At 43.1% G+C, this 22,250-nt stretch overlaps 1 protein-coding gene across 3 annotated transcripts in view; it reads left to right on the top strand.

Moving 5' to 3' along the window:
* The window catches only part of MAPKAPK5 (MAPK activated protein kinase 5), a 129,950-nt gene that overhangs the window by 103,429 nt on the left and 4,271 nt on the right, over positions 1-22,250 (top strand). For all 3 annotated transcript variants that reach the window (XM_075834931.1, XM_075834939.1, XM_075834947.1), the window contains 4 exons: positions 13,580-13,700; positions 16,036-16,166; positions 17,060-17,175; positions 17,739-17,843. In XM_075834931.1, the coding sequence (XP_075691046.1) occupies positions 13,580-13,700; positions 16,036-16,166; positions 17,060-17,175; positions 17,739-17,843 (473 nt within the window). The remainder of the gene's footprint in view (positions 1-13,579; positions 13,701-16,035; positions 16,167-17,059; positions 17,176-17,738; positions 17,844-22,250) is intronic.

Genomic DNA, 22,250 nt, shown 5'->3' on the forward strand with positions numbered 1-22,250 from the left:
AGTGTTTCCTTAATTTCATAGTGAGTTCTCTACATTTTTAATTTGTTACTTTCCCTTTTGGGTTCGCCAAGTCTCCTCTGGTCTTAGCCAGGATCCTGGCTACTTGTCGCTGTTGTAACTTACTTGGACAACCTCTTGGTGAAAGCACCCTCCAAATAAGACAATATTTACAGTCTTTACGTCACTAGACACTTTGAAAAGATTCAGGTGAATTATCAACGTGGATAAACTTGCTTTGGTCTTAACTCGGAGCATGACGTTTTTGGGAAAGATACTCCACGAGCCATGATTGGCTCTGAGAAGTGATGACACTTTCTTGTGCAGCGTGCACAAGTTTATATAAGGACGCGGAAAGTAAACGCATGCTCAGTAGCCCCGAATTATCCCAAGGATGCTGCTTGTGCAGCGAAACATGTCGGGGGGGCTATCGCCATTTTAATATTCACTGACGTTCTAGCAATCTATCTCACTTCAGTGTGACTGTATGAGCAAACGGCAGTCTGCAGCTGCCGAACTAGCCTGTCACACTGCACTGTAGCGACGTGCTACACACCCATATCCGACCTCTTATGAGATGCTGGCCGTCTTTTGAAAAAAAATTGTAACTCTGTCTGTTGTACGTTAAGAATTTGTACTCGGCACACCTTGCTTGTGTTACAAAAATATATTTTTATTTTTATTATGGATGCCAGAGGCTGTATGTGCGACGTCGACGTTTCGGTCAGACAGACCTTCGTCGGGCACTAGAGAAATGTACAATTGATTAGATCATGGCATGGGTATAGGAGAACTATCACTTAAGATTTACATGATAACATCATAAAACATGTCATATAGGTGAAAAAACAGAGCGTATAACTGGGTCAATTCAAACAAAGTACACCTAACACATAGGACTATGAAATCAACGTGAAAATTAAAATCGAAAACGAAAACAAAAAGGAGGAAACAGAGACCTGGATCCCAGGTACATGCAACACATCCATATGGCTATGGAGAGAAATCTTTTGTCAAGGAAACTCATAATTTGGACGATACGAATCGTTGTGCGCGCACATGTGATTCCACCGTGCCTTGTGCGCGCACAACGATTCGTATCGTCCAAATTATGAGTTTCCTAGACAAAAGATTTCTCTCCATAGCCATATGGTACATTCCCTGATGTGTTGCATGTACCTGGGATCCAGGTCTCTGTTTCCTCCTTTTTGTTTTCGTTTTCGATTTTAATTTTCACGTTGATTTCATAGTCCTATGTGTTAGGTGTACTTTGTTTGAATTGACCCAGTTATACGCTCTGTTTTTTCACCTATATGACATGTTTTATGATGTTATCATGTAAATCTTAAGTGATAGTTCTCCTATACCCATGCCATGATCTAATCAATTGTACATTTCTCTAGTGCCCGACGAAGGTCTGTCTGACCGAAACGTCGACGTCGCACATACAGCCTCTGGCATCCATAATAAAAATAAAAATATATTTTTGTAACACAAGCAAGGTGTGCCGAGTACAAATTCTTAACCTATACCCGGGTTGGGACCCTACCTCGAGCACCCAAAGAAACCAGTGCCATCTGAACACAACCATATCTGTCTGTTGTACGTCCTTTATTTAGATACATTAATAAAAGTTATATTTTAACTATTACAATTTAACTAGTGGTTGGGAAATTGGGACCTTGTGCTTAGGCATATTAGTTGTTGTTGATAATATATCCCTGCCAACCACTAGGGGTCTCCCCTTGTCTCTTCTGTTGAATAGGGTTAATCACCCTTACCTCTGACCCCTCTTTATTAGTGGTATACATCCAGAGCTATTCTAGCTATCTCAACGGTGTTTCTAGTAACCTCCTGCCTGGTATGGCTAGTTTCTTGTCTAGGAAACCGAACCCTGATGATTTATCATCCGATGCAGCAATTGTTTTCTCTACTGAAAACATACCATTAAATAAATGCGACGTGCAAACGGCATTTAAGGATTTACAGAAAACTTATAAGCAATACGTCCGCTCCTGCTGGGAAATAACGTATATTCAACAGAAAATTATTTATAGAGGACTGCGTATCAACATAATTCCCAACTCTTATCGTAATGACAACACCTTTACTAAGGGCTGGGAGCAAATACTGACTGAGAGATCATTACGCACGTTACATTTACTAGACTTTGAGAAAAGAGACTTCAGCAAAATAAGCACACAGCTAGAGAAGGAAATTGCTGACATTCAAACATTTAGTTTAGAGACAGAATTTGTCGATTGTGAAATCAAATTACAAAAAAACATAGAACACCTACAAAAAGAGATAAAAGAAAGAAAACACCGGAAATATATACGTGACCGTAGAGATTTCGATACAGGACAGGTGTATACTTACCGCTCTCGTATCTCTTCCACTCCTTTTCCTAACCGTATTCACAGATCTGAGGATATTTCAGAGTCTGACTTATCTGGGACAGACGAATCCAGACCATCTTCGGATGACACTAGGTTGGGAGCAAAACGCAAAATTAGAAGCAATAAATATAATCCATCTAAAAGAACACCTACTATTTCCCCAAAAATTGCAGCACCATGTTCCACTCAGTCGACAACGTGCAACTACCTTTACACCATCATCAGCATCCTCTTTTGCTCGTCCCTCTCTCATGTCTATGACTGTAAATACACCATCAACCCCAATAACCATGGGTATCAATCCAAACATAGATGTTCTAGGGAGAAATCCCACATCTACATTGGCTACGGGTTCTCGTGACGAGTGGCCCTCCAAATGCATTTCCTTTTTTAGGAATACACCATACCCCATGGAATCAGACCAAATAGTACAGCAGGGTAATCACACTTCAGATGATCTACAGATATGCAATCTTTCATCATTTCAGTTAAGTCAACATCAAGAGACTCTTCTACGCAAGGGTCTTTCCTATACTCCCACCTTTGCTTTTTATGAGTTCTCTTGGGTCAAGGACATCCATCTTTTTGCACTGCACAAATACTTTAGGACCAAGACTAATGATAGATATCCTTTGGATCCCAACGAACGCAGGGCCCTACAAACTCTGGAGGACTTATCTGATGAGAATGAACATAGAATCAGTGTAGCCACTGGCCCCTTCTCTTCTTTACGCCCCAGGTCACGGATGACCCCTCCATTTGCACAGTATGCACATATTGACATCTTTGTCAAACTGGTAAGTGCTGAATTGGGTAAATTGAAAGCCAAAAAATATGGGACTACTAGAAATCTTAACAAAATAGACCAGAATGCACTAGACACATTATGTAACAATGAAATTATCCTAAAATCTTCTGACAAAGGTGGCAACATCGTCATCATGGACCGAATTAACTATACATCTATGGTATATAAATTACAAGATGATAGGTCTACGTACACTATCCTGGAGAATAATCCCACCAACCATTTCCTATCGGAGTTACGCCCTCTACTCGATGATGCCAAATCTAGGGAACTAATTACCCCTGATGAATTAAATTTTTTGTATAACCCTACTCCCACTATATCAACTTTCTACGCACTCCCTAAAATTCATAAAAACATCAGACCAGTCCCTGGGAGACCCATCGTTTCTGGTAATGACAATCTGACACAGGGTATTAGTACATACGTCGATGAGATGTTGGTACCTTTTGTTAAGGCCCTACCTTCCTTCTTGAGGGACACCAAGGACACCCTCACCAGAATCCAGGAGATTAACGTCACAGACACTACTCTAATTGCTACCATTGATGTAGAATCACTTTACACTAATATCAAGCACGACCTAGGTCTTAAAGCGGTGCAACACTTTTTGAACACCAAAGGGATTCAGTTTCAAGCACATAATGCTTTTATACTTTCCCTTCTTAAATTCTTACTTACAATTATTTTTTGTTTGATGGCAAATTCTATCACCAATTGAAAGGCACAGCCATGGGCACAGTCTGCACCCACATATGCCAACTTATTTTTGGGGTGGTGGGAAGACACTTTGATTTTTAATGAGGATTTACTTTTTTTCACGTGTCACATATTATTTTGGGGGAGGTATATCGATGATATACTCATTTTTTGGGATGGGGACATGACACTTTTTCTTGATTTCATGGATATACTCAATCTCAATGACATTGGGATGAAATTCACCCATCGTATACACACAAATGTAATCGATTTCCTTGATCTTCAAGTCTCTCTGGATTCTGGTGGAGGTGTCTACACCGATATCTTTAGAAAGGCAACCGCCACCAATAGCTTCCTACATTATGGGAGCTTTAACCCACCGGCTCTCAAGAAGGGAATACCCATTGGACAATATCTTAGGGCCAGAAGGAATTGCTCCGAGGAACATACTTTCCAGGTGGAATGCGATGCTCTATTTCGTAAATTTTTGGCACGGGGTTATCCTAAGAAAATCTTACATCGAGCTTATGCTAGAGCCACCCCGAGAGAAGAATTACTATATGGAAAGAAAAACATAGCGGATAAATATGACAATAAAACTTCTACTATTCGGTGTATAGGGAATTTTGATACCTGTTCCACTCAGATTTCCAAAATACTAAAGAAACATTGGTCTATTTTACAGTCAGACCCAGACCTAGTTGATGTATTTCCAAATATTCCTAACATTACCTATCGACGTGGTAGGAACCTTCGTGAATTTCTAACACGCAGCCATTATTCTAGACCGTCGATTCCCCGTAACACTTGGCTTCCATCGCCAACTTTAGGTTCCTTCCCCTGTGGCAGATGTTCCTTCTGCATATATATGCCCAAGACAAAGTTTTTCAGTAATCCTTTAGATGGTCAAAATTACACCATCAGACATTTTATTAATTGCCAGAGCAGTGGCATTATATATGCCGCCAGATGCCCTTGCCCAAAATTGTATGTTGGCAAGATTATCCAACAACTTAGGAGAAGGATCTCTAAACATGTCAGTACTATCAATACAAAAGAGGATACTCCCCTCTCCAGACATGTGAGATCCTTCCATGAGGGCGATCCTACTGTTCTCCAATTTTGGGGCATCACCCAGGTAAAACTGGGTCCGAGGGCTGGCAACCTAGACAAGAAACTACTACAGGAGGAAACCCGTTGCATACATAAGCTGCACTCTCTCAGCCCCAACGGACTGAATGAAGGCTTCACTTTTATGGCCTTCTTATAGATTTACCTTTAAATTATGACATCACTGTCTTATAGACAGTTCACAAAATGTAGCAATTATGGATTATATACATGTACTTTGTTTATAACCTCTGATGTATATCCCCATATTATATAGTTACTTATAAACTGTCAATATTATTATTGGTATCAATGTACAACCTAGCAAGTTGATTCCTGCCTCCTTCCTCCTATTATTTGGTCATGATCTACCCTAGATATAGATGTGATTATTCATGTCTTTTGTCGAGTGACAATCATATGTTGTCCTTTCAAACATTTAAATTTACACTCTCCAGTCACTGGCATTATGTCCCTTTCCTACATTCTAATTGCCATCCAATCATATTAGCTGCCCAGCTACTATGTACATAGCGATCTCCTTTCATAATTACTCTATGCCCCTTCATGCAAGCATAAAAGTGCTGCCCTTTAGAGATCTTAATAGATAACACTTCTATCAGGAGTACTACTCATGTATGTTTTCTCCTCTTCTCGGATCGATAGCAACACATACTTACATTATCTCTAGGAGACTGCGGTGGCATTTGCAGTCATTCGTTTTGACTGCTGCACGCATGCGCATGGCGCGCGCGATGATTGGCTGCTGTTCTGACGAACCTCATTGGCCGTTTGCTGTGTCAATCTTCTGACATGGAGGCCCGTCCTGTGGGACTAGCCATGATTGGCTCTGAGAAGTGATGACACAAGTTTATATAAGGAGGCGGAAAGTAAACGCGCGCTCAGTAGCCCCGAATTATCCCCTGAGGACGCTGCTTGTGCAGCGAAACATGTCAGGGGGGGGGGGGCTATCGCCATTTTAATATTTACTGACGTTATAGCAATCTATCTCACTTCAGTGTGACTGTATGAGCAAACTGCAGTCTGCAGCTGCCGAACTAGCCTGTCACACTGCACTGTAGCGATGTGCTACGCACACATATCCGACCTCTTATGATATGCTGGCCGTCTTTTGAAAAAAAAATTAACTCTCTGTCTGTTGTACGTCCTTTAGATACATTAATAAAAGTTATATTTTAACTATTACAATTTAACTAGTGGTTGGGAAATTGGGACCTTGTGCTTAGGCATATTAGTTGTTGTTGATAATATATCCCTGCCAACCACTAGGGGTATCCCCTTGTCTATTCAGTTACTCCACTCCGGGACAGCAAGAGTCCTTCTCCCAGGGGATAAGGCAGCCTTTACGCCAGGACATTCCTTTATCCAGTTTTGCATGCGAGTGTTGGGCAGGATTGTGTCGACCCTCAAGGCAGTTCCATATTTATTTTATTTTTTTTAAATTATAACCAATTATGTTGTGAAATGCTAATGTGTAATACAATTATTAACGTGTACCAGGAGTGGGGTGACACAAAGATGCAGCACTTCAGCACCATAAAAAATAATTTTTTTTTATGGCTGCTGTTCACTTAGGAAAGCATGTGGCTGTGGTTATCCACACTAAAATCATTGGTGCAACAACACAATGTGTGAACAGGATTTATACATATCCAGTTCATAATAATAGTGTAACATCTGGCTGCTGTAATTATTTATCATAGGAATGTCTGTATAGTTTCGGCTGTGTGCTACTGCCACTCTGTGTGTTCTCACCCTTACTCTGCGCTGTGTTTTTTAATTAGTGGCTATATGTTTTTTTTTTACATTTGGTATATTAGCCAGGCGGATTTGTCATGACCTGTCAACATATTCGGATGCAAAATCCCTGCTTATAACATATTGCTTGTGAAATTGCACTGTGATCTTTCGTAGAATCGCAGTAGAACACATTGCAGGTGATATGTCGCCATGGAGCCCCAGCCTTAAGAAATTGTAAAATAAAGAAAAATTCAAGTTTTTCCCCATCATTCTGCACTCAATACCTTTTATAATGACAAAGTGAAATCAGAATGTTTGTAATCTTTGCTATTTTATTGAAAAGGAAAACTAAAATATTGCATTGACATAAGTCTTCAGACCCTTTACTAAGTACTTAGTTGAAGCACCTTTGGCAGTGATAACAGCCTCCAGTCTTCTTGGCTATGATGCCACAAGGTTTACACACCGGCATTTGAGCATTTTCACCGCAGATCTTCTCAAGCTTTCAGGCTGAATGGGGACAGTCGGTAGAAAGCTATTTTTAGGTCTCTCCAAATATGTTAGATTAGGTTCAAGTCAGGGCTCTCGCTGGGCCACTGGAGGTCATTCACAGAGTTGTCCCTATGCCACTCCTGTGTTGTCTTGGCTGTGTGCTTAGGGTCATTGTCTTGTTGGAAGGGGAACCTTCGGCCGGGTGTGAGGTCCAGAGCACTCTGGATCAGGTTTTCATTTAGAATATCTCTGTACTTTGCTCCATTCATCTTTCCCTCAACCTGCCCAGTCTCCCTGTCGCAGCCGCTGAAAAACACCCCTACAGCATAATACTGCCACCACCATGCTTCACTGTAGGGATTGGGCAGGTGATGAGCAGTGCCTCCAGACATGACACTTTGAACTTTTTGGCCTCAATTCTATCTTGGTTTCAGAAGACCACAGAATTTTGTTTCTCACAGTCTGAGAGTCCTTTAGGTGCTTTTTTTGCAAACTCCAGACGGGCTTTCACATGTCTTCTTACTGAGGAGAGGCTTCTTTCTGGCCACTCTGCCATAAAGCCCAGTTTGGTGGAGTGCTGCAGTGATGGCTGACCTTCTGGAAGTTTCTTCCATCTGCACACATGATCCTTGGAGCTCAGTCGAGTGACCATTGGGTTCTTGGTAATTGCTTAGATTGGTGGGGCGGCCAGTTCTAGGGAGAGTCCTGGTTGTTCAAACTTCTTCTATTTAAGAATTACGGAGGCCACTGTGCTCTTGGGAAATTTTAGTGCAGCAGAAAACATTTTGTACCCTTCTCCGGGATCTGTGCCCCCACGCAATCCTGTCTCTGAGCTCTACAGACCGTTCTTTCCTCCTCATAACTTGGTATGATATGCATTGTCATCTGTGAGACCTTATATAGACAGGGGTGTGTCTTTCCAAATCCTGTCCAATCAAATAAATTTACCACAGGTGGACTCCAATCAAGGTGTAGAAACATTTCAAAGATCTAGAGAAATGGGAAGCCGCCAGAGATCAATTTCAAGTGTCATAGCAAAGTCTGATTACTTATGGCCATGTGAAATTTGAGTTTTTCATTTTTAATAAAAATGCAAAAATTTCTAAACTTCTATTTTCACTTTGTCATTATGGGGCATTAAGTGCAGAATGATGGGGGGGGGGGGCTGAAGACTTTCCAAATGCACCGCATTTACCTCTTTTGAGTGCAAATATGCCTATTCAGATATTTAATTAAAAATAATGATTGCTTTTTGTTGTATTTATATGAAGCAGCTGTTATACAGTTGGATCCAGAAATATTTGGACAGTGACACAATTTTCATTATTTAGCTTCTGTACACCACGATAATGAATCAAAGCAAACCAGATGTGATGGAAAGTAGAAACTTTTTGCTTTAATTCAAGGAGTTTTACAAAAATATTGCATTAACAATTTAGGAATTCCAGACATTTTCTACCTAGTCCCTCCATTTTTAGGGTATGTTCACACGTGCACGTCCGTTACGGCCGAAATTACGGGGCTGTTTTCAGGAGAAAACAGCCCCGTCATTTCAGCCGTAACGGCATGTGCAGGCGCTTGAACGCCGCGTCCATTACGGACGTAATTGGCGCTGCTTTTCATTGGAGTCAATGAATAACGGCTCCAATTACGTCCCAAGAAGTGACAGGACACTTCTTTGGCACGAGCCTCTATTTTACGTGCCGTCTTTTGACAGCGGAGCGTAAATATACGCCTCGTGTGAACAGACAAACGTCAGCCCATTGCTTTCAATGGGCAGATGTTTGTCAACGCATTCAAGCCATAATTTCGGACGTAATTCCAGGCGTAAAACACCCGAATTACGTCCGTAATTTGGCCGTGTGAACATACCTTTACAGGAGCAAAAGAAATTGGACAATTGACTGAAGCAGTTTCATGGCCAGGTGTGGCCTGTTCTCCCCTTATTTCATGACACATTAAGGAGATAAAATATCTGGAGTCTGTTGAGTTTACATTTGTTGCTGTTCATGGGAACTCTTAATATGCTGTCCAAAGAGGAGTCAACTCAAGTGAAGGAGACCAACAATAGGCTGAAAACACAAAGCAAATCGGAGACCTAGCATGAAATGTAGAAGTGGCCATACCAACCATTTGATTCTTAAAAAGAAGGCAAGTTCCGCAACAACAATAGTCCTAGAAAACCACGGAAGACCAGTAAAGTGGATGATCACAGAATTTTTTCCTTGCTAAAAAAAAAATCCTCTTCACAAGTCAAGATCACTCTCGAGGAGGTATGCGTAGAATTGTCAAAGTCTACAATGAATACACAGATATGCAAACCACTGGTAACACTCAAGAACAATTTCAACTTAGCTAGAAAACATACCCAGTTCTGGAACATGATACTGTCAAAAGATGAAACTGAGATGAGCTTGTATCAGAATGATGGGAGGAGAACAGTATTTAGGAGGAAGGGAGGGGCAAACCACATTATTGTTCAAACATGGCTATCAATGGAACTGGGTCACTGGTGACTATTGATAATGTGACTGAATAGAAGTAGCGGGATGAATTCTGAAGTGTATAGTGTGAGACTTTATATTCAGTCAGTCAAATGCTGAAAAACTGATAGAACGGCGCTTCACAGTACAGATGGATAATAACCAAAAATGCAAAAGAAACCCAAGAGATTCTTAAGGTTAAGAAATTGAATATTCTTCAAAGGCTGAGCCAGTCACCTGATCTCAACCTGATCGAGCATGCTTTTCACTGAAGACAAAACTGATGGCAGAAAGACCGACATTCAAGGAGCAACTGAAGGCGGCAGCAGTTAAAGAGGCTCTGTCACCAGATTTATAAATGCCCTATCTCCTACATAATCTAATCGACGCTGATTGACACTCCCGACACTTCGGTAAAGTTTCTGTGGGACTTACACAGCACAGCGTGATCTTGCGTGAACTTGTGTAAGTCCCACAGAAACTTTACCGAAGTGTCGGGAGTGGGAATAGACATCGCATCCTGGCTGGAGGCAATTTCTATTCACTCTCAAGACTCTTCAGTAAAGTTAATGTGGGTGTATGTGACAGCACAGCGTGATCTCGCGAGATCACGCAGAGTACAAATGGACATGAATGGAGAGAAGCGTATGACGCTGATTGGTCAACGTCATACACTTATCTTTACAACGCCCACTTGGTTAAAAGTTAAAAACGCCCAGTTGGGCGTTAAACTAATTAGCATGAATCTAACATTGTTCATAACTTGCTAAAAAATGATTGTTTTTCAAAATAAAAGCCACTATTGTTATCTACATCAAACTCTTTAAGGCCTGGCAAAGCATCTCAAGGGAGGAAACTCTGCATTTGGTGATGTCCATGGGTTGCAGACTTTAGGCTATGTTCACACGGAGTATTTTGGGGGAGGAATATCTGCCTCAAAATTCCGTTTGGAACTTTGAGGCAGATATTCCTCTCCCTGCACGCCGATTTTCGCGGCAATTATCGTGCCGTTTTTTGCCCGCGGCCATTGAGCGCCACGGGCATAAAACAGCGAGATATACGCTTTCTCCTGCCTCCCATTGAAGTCAATGGGAGGTCGGAGGCGGAAGCGCCCGAAGATAGGGCATGTCGCTTCTTTTTCCCGCGAGGCAGTTTTACTGCTCGCGGGAAAAAGACGCCGACGCCTCCCATTGAAATCAATGGGAGGCGTTCTCGGGCTGTTTCTGTCGAGTTTTGCGACGCGGTTTCCGCGTCAAAAAACTCTGCAAAATACCCCGTGTGAACATAGCCTTAGGCAGTCATTGCCTGCAAAGGATTTACATCCAAGTATTAAAAAATAAACCTTACATTTCTAATTGTTAGTTTCTCCAATTACTTTTGAGCCTGTGAAAATGGAGGGACTATGTAAAAAATCACTGCAATTATTAAACAGGTACTGTAATATTTTTGATAAACCCCTTGAATCAACCCCTTTACGCGACATCGGACGTACTATTTTGCCTTGATCAGCTGGTTATTTCCGTGAACCGACGTAGTAGTGCATCACAGTGATGGCATGGACACAGGAGCTGGACCCGCGCAATCACTTGCGGGTTCCGACTGTGCTAAACAGCCGACGCTCCACACTAATGGCCTGCATCAGAGAACTCCGATCCCAGCCGTTTAACCGCTTAGATGCCGCGTTCAATTCCGACTGCAGCATCTGAGTGGATAGACAGAGGGAGAGGGCTCCCTCTGTCATGCCATCGGTGCCCCCATAATGCAAATGCAGGGTGCCCGATGGGTTGCTACGGTAGTCAGGGAGCCTCTTAATGGCCTCCAGGTCTGCCATCTTTGTACACCTCTTGAATCCTTATGGCCTTATAGGCTGCCTGTCCGTTTTTTTACTGACAGGCATAATAAACTGCAATACAGAAGTATTGTAGTGTATTATGTTAGTTATCAAATGATTGCATGTCAAGTCCCCTAGTGGCACTAAAAACAAAAGTTTAAAAAATTCCTTTTTTTTTTTTACATTTACTGCAAGAATATTAACAATAAAAGAAAGTTCTATATATTTGGTATTGCTGTGTCTGTGAAAACAATAAATGATAAAATGTACACGTTCTTTATCCTGCGTGGTGATGACCGTAAAACAATTCCAGAATTGCTGTTTTTTGTGAATGATCAAAAAGTTGTTTGTATCCCAAAATCGTAGCAATGAAAACTAGATTGTCCTACAAAAAAACAAGCCCTAACACAGCTTCTTCAATGGAAAAGTAAAAAATTATATGGGTCTTTAACCTCTTCATGACTGCCATACGGCTATATACGTTCCAACTGCCGATGCCCCGTGCATAAATGTTGGCAGTCTGGAACGGGGTTTAATGAGTGCAGTGCTGCTTCATTGTCTCATATCTGCCTGGACTTTAAGAGCCCCGGAATACACCCCCCACTATAGATAGCGCCACACACAACCCCCTGTAGATCGCGCAAACCCTCTGTAGGTAGCGCCACCTAAGCTTCCTCTAGGAGCGGAATCCCCGGTCAGAGCACTCTGGCCGGGGATTCCGCTCCTAGAGGGAGCCCCTGACATCTCTGTCTATATATATATAAACAGTGACGTTAGGGGCTTGCTCTAAGAGCGGAATCCCCTGCCAGAGCGTCGGCGAGCCAGAGCGTCCCCTGCCAGAGCGAGGGAGCTTTGGTGGCGCTATTTTAAGGAATGGGGGGGTCTGGTGCTTTCTACAGGGTGGGGTCTGGTGCTATCTACAGGGTGGGGTCTGGTGCTATCTACAGGGGGGGTTTGGTGCTATCTACAGGGGGGGGGGTTTGGTGCTATCTACAGGGGTGGGTCTGGTGCTATCTACAGGGTGGGGTCTGGTGCTATCTACAGGGGTGGGTCTGGTGCTATCTACAGGGGTGGGTCTGGTGCTATCTACAGGGTGGGGTCTGGTGCTATCTACAGGGTGGGGTCTGGTGCTATCTACAGGGGGGGTTTGGTGCTATCTACAGGGGGGGGGGTTTGGTGCTATCTACAGGGGGGGGTCTGGTGCTATCTACAGGGTGGGGTCTGGTGCTATCTACAGGGTGGGGTCTGGTGCTATCTACCGGGGGGGTTTGGTGCTATCTACAGGGGGGGGGTTTGGTGCTATCTACAGGGGTGGGTCTGGTACTAACGGGGGTGGCGCTATCTGCAGGAGGGTGGACCTATCTGCAGGGGGTGGTGCTATATACAGGGGTATGGCACTATGTGGGCACTATCTACAGTGGAAACTGGCACTATGTGGGCACTGCCGCACTATCTACAGGGGTATTGTGGCACTATCTCGTAGGCACTGTGGTGTTTTCATGGCGCTGGGAGAAAAAAAACCCTAACAAAGTTCATTCTTTTTTTTTTTAAACTTCGATCGCGGGTGTTGGTGCAGGAGCCCAGCTGTCATCAGACAGCAGAGCCCCGGCTCCTGCCTGCACGGGACACCCGTGCAGGACTTAGACTAGGCTCACGTGAAAAGGCGTCAGCCTAGCCTAAGGCCCCTTAGTGACGAACGTTAAATGGCGTATTGTTGGTCACTAAGGGGTTAAGGTCTAAAATAGGCTGGTCATTAAGGGGTTAAAGCTGAAAGTCTGCACTTCAAGCACATCTTCATTGCTTTGTTTTTAAATGTGTTGGGGGCTGGTGTATAGAGACTAAATGTTGAAAATTGGTCACTGTCCAAATACTTCTGGACCTGACTGTATGTTAACTCAAGAAACACATTTGCTGCTTTTGTTTTGTTACATGGCTTGTAAATATAGCTCACTTTTCACATGACTGATGATAGTATCTAAACTTGTCACCCATCTAGGCTGCTGAAGGTCAAGCCTGAAGAGCGTCTCACCATTGAAGGAGTTCTGGACCACTCTTGGCTGAACTCTACTGAAGCTCTGGATAACATTTTGCCATCTGCACAGATGATGATGGATAAGGTTGTAATTAGATTATTTTCTTTGTAACTACAATATGTACTGATGGTATAATTTATCTTCTGTATGGCCTCATGCAAACGACCGTAAAAAACCTCAGTAATTTCGGACCGCAATACGGTCTGCAACTACGGACCCGTCCGATTCTATTGGCCGCGGACACCTTTCCATATCGCTACGGAAGGGTGTCCGTGCCGTAGAACCGTGCCGGGAAATATGGAGCATGACCTACTTTTCGTTTTTTTGTATGGGAGCACGGCACGAAAATGCGGCCCGCGGGTGTCGGCGGCCAGCTTTGCCCGCAATCGTGGGCCGTGATTACGGGCACGGCCATGTGCATGAGGCCTAAGTGAGCAGAGTTTGAAGTGTATATTGTTTATATTTGTACAGTAAAGCATTTTATGTTTATCCAAACAGTGAATGCAAGGACTTGTCCACATGTAACGGAATTGCTGCAGAAATACTAATTTTACTTTTTCTAACCTAGGGGACTTGAAACAGCGATCATTACTAATGTATTGCAGTATATTGTCATCTTTACACGCTCCTGTTAAGCTCTGCCAGAGATGAAGAAAGGCAGCCCTGGGGGCCTTCATTAGGCCCCTGGGCTGCCATGACAACCATGTCGTGTGGGGGGGGGGGCGCTATGAGGTGTCAGAGGGGAACACCCCCCTCTTTCTAACGTCTTAGATGATGCGATCGTGCCTGAAGGGGTTGAACCCGCGCCATACGATGTGGGTGTCGGCTGTTTGTTACAGCCGACACTTCAGAGTAACGAGCGGCATCGCGCTCGAGCACGATCCCACTCGTTTAATTCGTTCGAAAGAGGGGGGCGAACCCCTCTAACAGCTCATCGCGCCCCCTGCAACGCAGTCGCGGGGGGGCGATGGTTGCTACGGCTGCCTGGGGGCCTAATGAAGGCCCCCAGTTCCGCCATCTTTGTGCACCTATTAAGCCCTGCCTCTGCCTGTCAGAATCACGATATACTGCAATACATTTGTATTGCAGTATATCGTGCAAGCGATCTAACGATTGCTGGTTAAAGTCCCCTAGGGGGACTAATAAAAAAGTAAAAATTAGTAAAATAAAGTTGTTTTATGTAAAAAAAAAAATGTACAGTTCACAAAAAAAACATTTTCCCCCTAGAGCATAGTAAAAAAATAAATAAATAAACATAATTGGTATCGCCGTGTCCGTAAAAGTTTGAACTATTACAATATATCATTATTTAACCCGCACGGTGAGTGCCGTAAAAACAAAAAATTGAAATCCCCTGAATCTCTATTTTTTGGTCACCTCATCTCCCACAAAAATGAAATAAAAAGTGATCAAAACATTGCATGTACCCCAAATTGGTATCATTAAAAACTACAGCTTATCCTGCAAAAAATAAGCCCTCATACCACTTAATCGACGGAACAATAAAAAAGTTATGGCTCTCTGAATTTGGCGACACAAAATACATTTTATTTTTTACTTGTAAAATATAGAAAAAACTATATATATTTGGTATCTCCATAATCGTATTGACCCACAGAATAACGTTAAAGAGGCTCTGTCACCACATTATAAGTGCCCTATCTCCTATATAAGGAGATCGGCGCTGTAATGTAGGTGACAGTAATGCTTTTTATTTTAAAAAAACGATCTTTTTTCACAACGTTAGGAGCGATTTTAGTTTATGCTAATGAGCTTTCTTAATGCCCAAGTGGGCGTACTTTTACTTTCGACCAAGTGGGCGTTGTACAGAGGAGTGTATGACACTGACCAATCGGCATCATGCACTCCTCTCCATTCATTTACACTGCACTAGCGATATAGATATATCGCTATGTGCAGCCTCATACACAAACCCTAACATTACTAGTGTCCTGATAATGAATACACATGACCATCCAGCCTGGACGTCATGTGTACTCAGAATCCTGACACTTCTGAATCTTTTCTGTGAGATTTACAGCAACGGATACGAAATCTCGTTTACCTCGTTTTTCCTGCACCTCAATTTGGGCTCCATAGGGGTACTTGACATTAAGATATGAGACTATTTTAGTGTATTTTCATGCAGAGTATATACTTTTGTGGTAGGAAAAGTCACATGGTAAAAGGTTAGTAAGTGGAGAGCATTTCTTTTACTTGGACATAAGTTAAAGGTTTTTGTGTCCCATTTTAAAGGGTTTCTATGTGCATTGTGGGTGTATAATAAAAGGCACACGTTCTGCATTTGTCAGCACAATATCACATTAAAGACTCATACGCTGTCTTCGCTTCGGAGGCTGTTGTGTCTTTGGAGAGTTTCAGAGGAACTAATTAAAATGTGTGGCATTTTCCATTGCAGGCTATGGTTGCTGGGATACAACAAGCCCATGCTGAGCAGCTTGCCAACATGAGAATTCAAGATCTCAATGTCAACTTGAAACCATTGAATATTGTCAATAATCCTATTCTTCGAAAAAGAAAACTGTTGGGGTAAATATTGACCTTACGTTGCAACTTAAAGGCAAAATCCCGCCTAAGAACTTATTCAGATTTGCGTTGGACGATTCGTTGGGGACCTCCATTGCAGATCCGGCTGAGAATACTGGAAACAATAGCGCATGCTGCGCTATTATTTCCGATAAAACCACACAAACCAGATTGAACCCATTGAAGTCAGTGGTTCAGTCGGCCACCAGTGGTGTCCGTTGTGCAACGGAACCAGGGCTTCCGCTAAGTAATTTTCTTAAATGCCCCAACCCAACTTCTTTGGCACCACTGAGAGTTTTTAGTCACTAGTACATGGTTATTGAAATCAATAATTTCTCATAAATGGCTGCATTTCTATTAGAGTTTAGTATTCCTGTAGGTATCGGGTGAGTGTAGCTCTAGAGTAGCCTCTGGTGATTTGAGTGTATATCCAAACCGCATCTGTTTCATCACCTTCTAGAATAATTAGTCATTTACTGCTGGATATCCGCATCGGACTTCATTTTACAGACTTTTTCTGATTGATGCACGTATGTTCATGCCAGAATACTGCCACTTTACATTCTGTTTCTTGCCCCTGTAGCCTTAAAGGGGTTTTCCAGTCTTCTATAAAAACATAAAATGCATAATGAATAGTTATGCAAAATTAATACATATACTATACTTTGTAATACAAATCCTCACTATTTTTACAATATCTCCTTCATGGCAGTGAATGGAAGCATTCATTGTTTGCATTCAAAGACTGAAAAGCTGCCCCAGCCCTCCTGCTTCACAGCTTTTGGGCTTGTTACAGTTTATCAGTGTAGCCTGAAGCCCAGAACGGGAGGGAGATTTGTGCTTCTGCTGTGTTTGGCTTACAGAGAGTTATCTTAGTTTATTTGTTTTGATTTCAGGACAAAACCGAAGGATAATGTTTACATCCAAGACCCAGAGAATGGAACTGAAGATTGTAATGTTGCTCTAGAAAAACTGCGCGACGTAATTGCGCAGTGTATACTACCGCAGGCCGGTAAGTTTTTGGTTTACATTTCTACTTTTGTTTCCCTGCTTGCGTATAGTGACTAGATATTATTTTTCCAAAACTTGAGCACATCTTATAGTCTGTTGCAGGTAAAACTGTTGGTTACCTGCAAAATCTTGCAGCCATAACGGTCTATTCATTGTAGGCCGAAGATTGCAGGTAAGGCTCTGTTCACATCTGCGTTGGGGTCCCGTTCTGACGTTCCATCTGAGCTTTCCGTCAGAACGGGACCCTGAGCAGACAAACGAAAACCACGGGCACCGGATCCATCACCATTGAAATCAATGGTGTTGGAAACGGAAACCTCTGGTTTCCGTCGGTGTCAGTTTATGTCTGCTCAGGGTCCCGTTCTGACGGAAAGCTCCGATGGAACGTCAGAATGGGACCCCAATGCAGATGTGAACAGAGCCTAAGAGCAGTTTTGCCTGCAACTCCGCGCGGCCATCAACAAGCAATTAAACAGGTGTGTCGGCGCGGTTTTAAGCAGCATCAATGCTGTCTAATGGGGCTTTACCCTAAAATGTTGTTTTTATTGATATTTATTTTGTTAGGAGAAAATGAAGATGAAAAATTAAATGAAGTTGTGCTAGAAGCCTGGGAATACAATAGAGACTGCAAATTGCTGAGGGACACGTTGCAAAGTTTCAGTTGGAATGGTAAGATCTTGACTGTGAAAATCAATTTGTAAACACAAGCCCCGATCAACAATACAGCGTGTCATTGTTTGAAAGATGTTCATTTATATGCAACAATAGTTTTATGTATTTTCGTTGATTTGGTCGCTATTGAGATTGCTTGTCTTTACGTCCAACAATTCCCCACCTCCTGTCTCATTTGTTAATAACTAGCGGATGTCACTAACAGATGTTTACTCGAATGTATCGCCAACAAACGATCATTTTTAAGTTGTTATAAAAATGCTGTCTACAACAAACAAGCAATTTCTCGCTTAGGGTGCAATCGCTACACATGTTTACCCGGGACAATGTTTGTGAATGTTTACTCGATATGATTTTTTTTACTCCATAATCACATGTAAAGGTCCCTTGAAGCTTTCCATAGACATTAACCAAAATGTATCATTTAACACTATTACTATGCAGTGTATTAAAGTGGTTTTCCCACGAGGGACATTTATCCACAGGATATGTCAGATAGATGTGGGTCACACCTCTGGGACCTGCACCTATCTCTAGAACAGGGTCCCCTAAACCCCGTTCTACCTCTTTGTGTGTCGGCTGATTTCCGACCATGAAGGTGAAAATGACCCTCGTGGGAAGCATATATCATAAATGACCCTCGTGGGAAAACCCTTTTAAGATCTCGTTGTTCGAAAAACTGAGCTATATAAAGATATATTATGAAATTAACCCCTTAACGCACCATGACGTAACTGCATGTAATGGTGTGGGGGCTGAAGTATGGGGCGGGCTCACGCGCTGAGCTTGCTCCATAAGCTGTGGGTGTTAGCTGTGTATTACACCTGACACCTCGCGCTAACGGCCAGGAACAGCGATCGCGCTGTTCCTGGCTATTTAACCACTTAGATGCCACGGTCAATAGCGACTGCAGTATCTAAGCTATTAGAAAGAGAGGAGCGGCCCCCTCCGACAGCCCACCACCCCCCCCCTCCCCACCGATGGTTGTCATGGCAGCCTAGGGGGTCTAATAATGTTCCCCAGGTCTGCCTTCTTTCTTCTCCTGTTAAGCGCTGCCTCTGGCAGGGCATAACAGGAGCCTGTAAAAATTACAATACGCTGCAATATGATCGCTGGTTCAAATCCCCTAGGGGGACTAATAAAAAGTTAAATGAAGTTTTCAGTTGTGAAAAAAAAAATGTAAAGTTTAAAAAAAAACTTTTCCTATTTTTCCTCTAATGTAATGTAAATTAAAAAAAAAAAAAAATTGGTATCGCCGCGTCTGTTAAAGTCTGAACTATTAAAATATAGCATTATTTAACTCGACGAAGAAATAAAAAAGTTATGGCTCAGAATGTGGCGGCACAAAACAATTCTTTTTTAACAAATAGTTTTTTCATTGTTTAAAGTGATTTAAAAAAACGATATAAATTTTATATCGCCATAATCACATTGAGCCGCAGAATAAAGTTAAATTGACGTTTTTACCGCACGCTGAAAGCCGTAAAAACGAAACCTAACAGGAATCGCAGTCTTTTGCAATTTTACCCTACAAGAATAGTTTTTCCGTTTCCCAGTACATTATATGGTACTTTTAAATGGTGCCATGAAAAACTACAACAACTCCCGCAAAAAATAAGCCTTCACACCACTCCATAAAAATAAAAAAGTTATGGCTCTCGAAAGGCAGGGAGTGAAAAACCAAACTGAAGAAAAGGAAAAATGGCTTGGACTGAGGGGTTAATCGGCATGGAATTTTGGACTTATTTTGGTTAAAAAAAAAAAAAGTTTAAAGGGTGTCCATTCACTTTAAGGTTGAGGCTACACTCAGACTACTTGCAGGGCAACACATGAATTGCATTACAGTTGTGAAACATCACAAGGTGAGAAAAAGCATGTTGTGTGAACACTCCCAGTGAAGCTTCTGAATGGCAAATGTCTGTATTTAGTCCCTGCCCGTACACATTTTAATCTATTTTTCTCATTTGTTACACTGGGGGACACAGACCATGGGTATATGCGGTTTCCCTAGGAGGCTTGACTCTAAGAACTTAAAAATTGCTAGCCCTACCTACAGACACTAAGCTAATTCAATCTTGGGTTAGTGTCTGTAGGAAGCAGACACCCCTATTGGTTCAGCAGGCTTCTTTTTTTATATTAGTTTATTTTTATTTTCTATCTCTCTTTAGTTGCGAAACGGGTGACGCTGTCCCTCTGAGGCGGGTGCACGGTCTCTACTACACTGCGCTATTGTCCACATGTGGGACAAAGAGAGCAAGCTCCTCTGTCGACCGCCAACGCAGGGTGTACCCCTCCTACTTCTCCCCACCAGTGTTTGCATTCACCTGAAGGTGGCCCACTGAGGGGGTGCACCTGCTGCTTACTGGGAGCAAAGCTGATACACAGGAAGGCTAAGCTTATCCTATAGCCCGCCAACAAGTAATTGTTCTGCTGTGCAGTAGCTGAGTGGATTCACTGGTAATTATCACCCCCCTTTTCTTACATTTGTGTTTTGTGACCCCCTCTTACTGCAATGTCAGACCCCAGGAGACCGCCTTCCCGCCAAGCAACCATCTTTGTTTATTATGCCTGCTCTAAATGCAGCGCAAAAGTGTATGTGGTCAACCTACCTCTTTGTGCAATATATTCCGGCCCCCTGGCTCAGCATCTGTTGCTCCCTCACCCCTGCCATTCTCTGCATTGCCCACGCCTGGAGCTGTAGGGACCGAAACAGAGTAGGCCTATTCCCTTTTGAGGGCCGTTGGTGAACTCACTAATGTCACTCATGATGGGCATCTTGGTTCTCCTTTCTGACCAGCCACCTCTGGACTCTCCATCCTGGGCTGCAGTTTCCTCCCTTTCCAGAGAGACCTTGTCAGAAGGGGAGCATTCCAATTTCGTATCGGAGCTAGATGGGGGAACAATTCTCAAAGTTGTCCCCTACTGTAGACCGTTTCATCAACGCATCTTGTGGCACCTTACAAGTGACGAACGATGTGCCTTCACCTTGAAACCGTTTCCTTACGCCGACCTCAGTGTTTGCAAAGTGCTTTTTTCCGCTCACTCAGAGTTTGAGGAGGTGGTCTCTAAAGAGTGGAGACACCCAGACAAGAACTTTTCTCATAAGAGCCGGTTAGATGTTATTTATCTCTTTTAGTAAGATGTCTCTTCAAAACGGTCTAAATTGCCAGCTGTGGACAACCCCCACCCCCCCCCTCCTCCCCACCGCTACCGCGTGGCCAAGACTACTGCCATATCTATGGCAGATGCAGCATTGTCCCGTGACCAAACTTACCAGCGTACAGATTCCTTTTCCTTTTCTTCCTTTGCCCCCAATTTTTACTACCGCTTGGGTTAGCAGGGCTTCTACTGAATGGGCCCAACAATTCTTTGATGGTATCCTCTCAGCGGCTCTTTAGGAAGAATTGGTGGCTCTCTCACAATAACTGGCTCATGCCCCATCCTGGACCTCAAACAACTGAACACCTATGCCAGGGTCCGCCACTTCCGTATGGTTCATTCAGTCATTTCTTCCATGTACCAGGGGGAATTTCTTTGGTCCGCTCTGTGGATATCAAGGATGCGCACTTCCATGTCCCTATTTGGCAATCCCACCAATGCGATTCCCCCCTCACCATTATCAGTTTGTGGCGCTCCTATTTGGTCTGGCGACAGCCCCACGGGTCTTCACCAAAATACTTTCTGTGCTAATTGCATTCCTTTGTGCCAGGGGGGGTTTTATTCACCCCCCCTGTCTGGACAACATTTTGATCAAGTCTACTACTGGGGAGGACAATGTGGCTGCTCTCCGAATCACCCTGGATGCCTTGACCTAATTCAGTTGGATCATCAACCGCTCATAGTCTTGTCTGTCCCCCTTCCCAGACACTTTCCTGAGTGTGATCTTCAAAACTCAGTCGGCGAGAGTGTTTCTTCCCCAGGAGAAGTTGTCTGGCCGAGGCTCCATGGCCCTTACCTCGTTGTCACAACCTACTCTTGTAGGGACCTCTCTTCCACCAGAATTTAAGGTCGCTATGTTTGATAGTGTGGCTTTGAAGACGCCGTTTTGAGGGCACACTATTTAACGGAGGGGGGTTATCCTCCCCATGCTCAAGGCTAGGAAGCCTTCCTCTGCCCGCATTTATTACCGCACGTGGAAGACCTACTTCCATTGGTGCAAGAATTGTAAGTCTTTTCTTTCCTCCAAAGAGGTCCAGCTCTGGGTCTTGCCCTTAGATCTGCGCTGCCATCCTGTTCAATTGTTCGCTGGCATCTAAATCTGATGTTTGGACTGTCCTGATGGGGGTTACTCACGCTGCTCCTCTAATCTGTCCCCGACTCCTCCATGAAATCTCAACTTGGTTTTTGAGATTCTACAATCCGCTCCATTTGAATCTCTACGAGAGATCTCTCTGCGTGTTCTCT

Source organism: Rhinoderma darwinii, chromosome 1 (genome assembly GCF_050947455.1).
Source record: "Rhinoderma darwinii isolate aRhiDar2 chromosome 1, aRhiDar2.hap1, whole genome shotgun sequence".
Taxonomy (NCBI): Eukaryota; Metazoa; Chordata; class Amphibia; order Anura; family Rhinodermatidae; genus Rhinoderma; species Rhinoderma darwinii.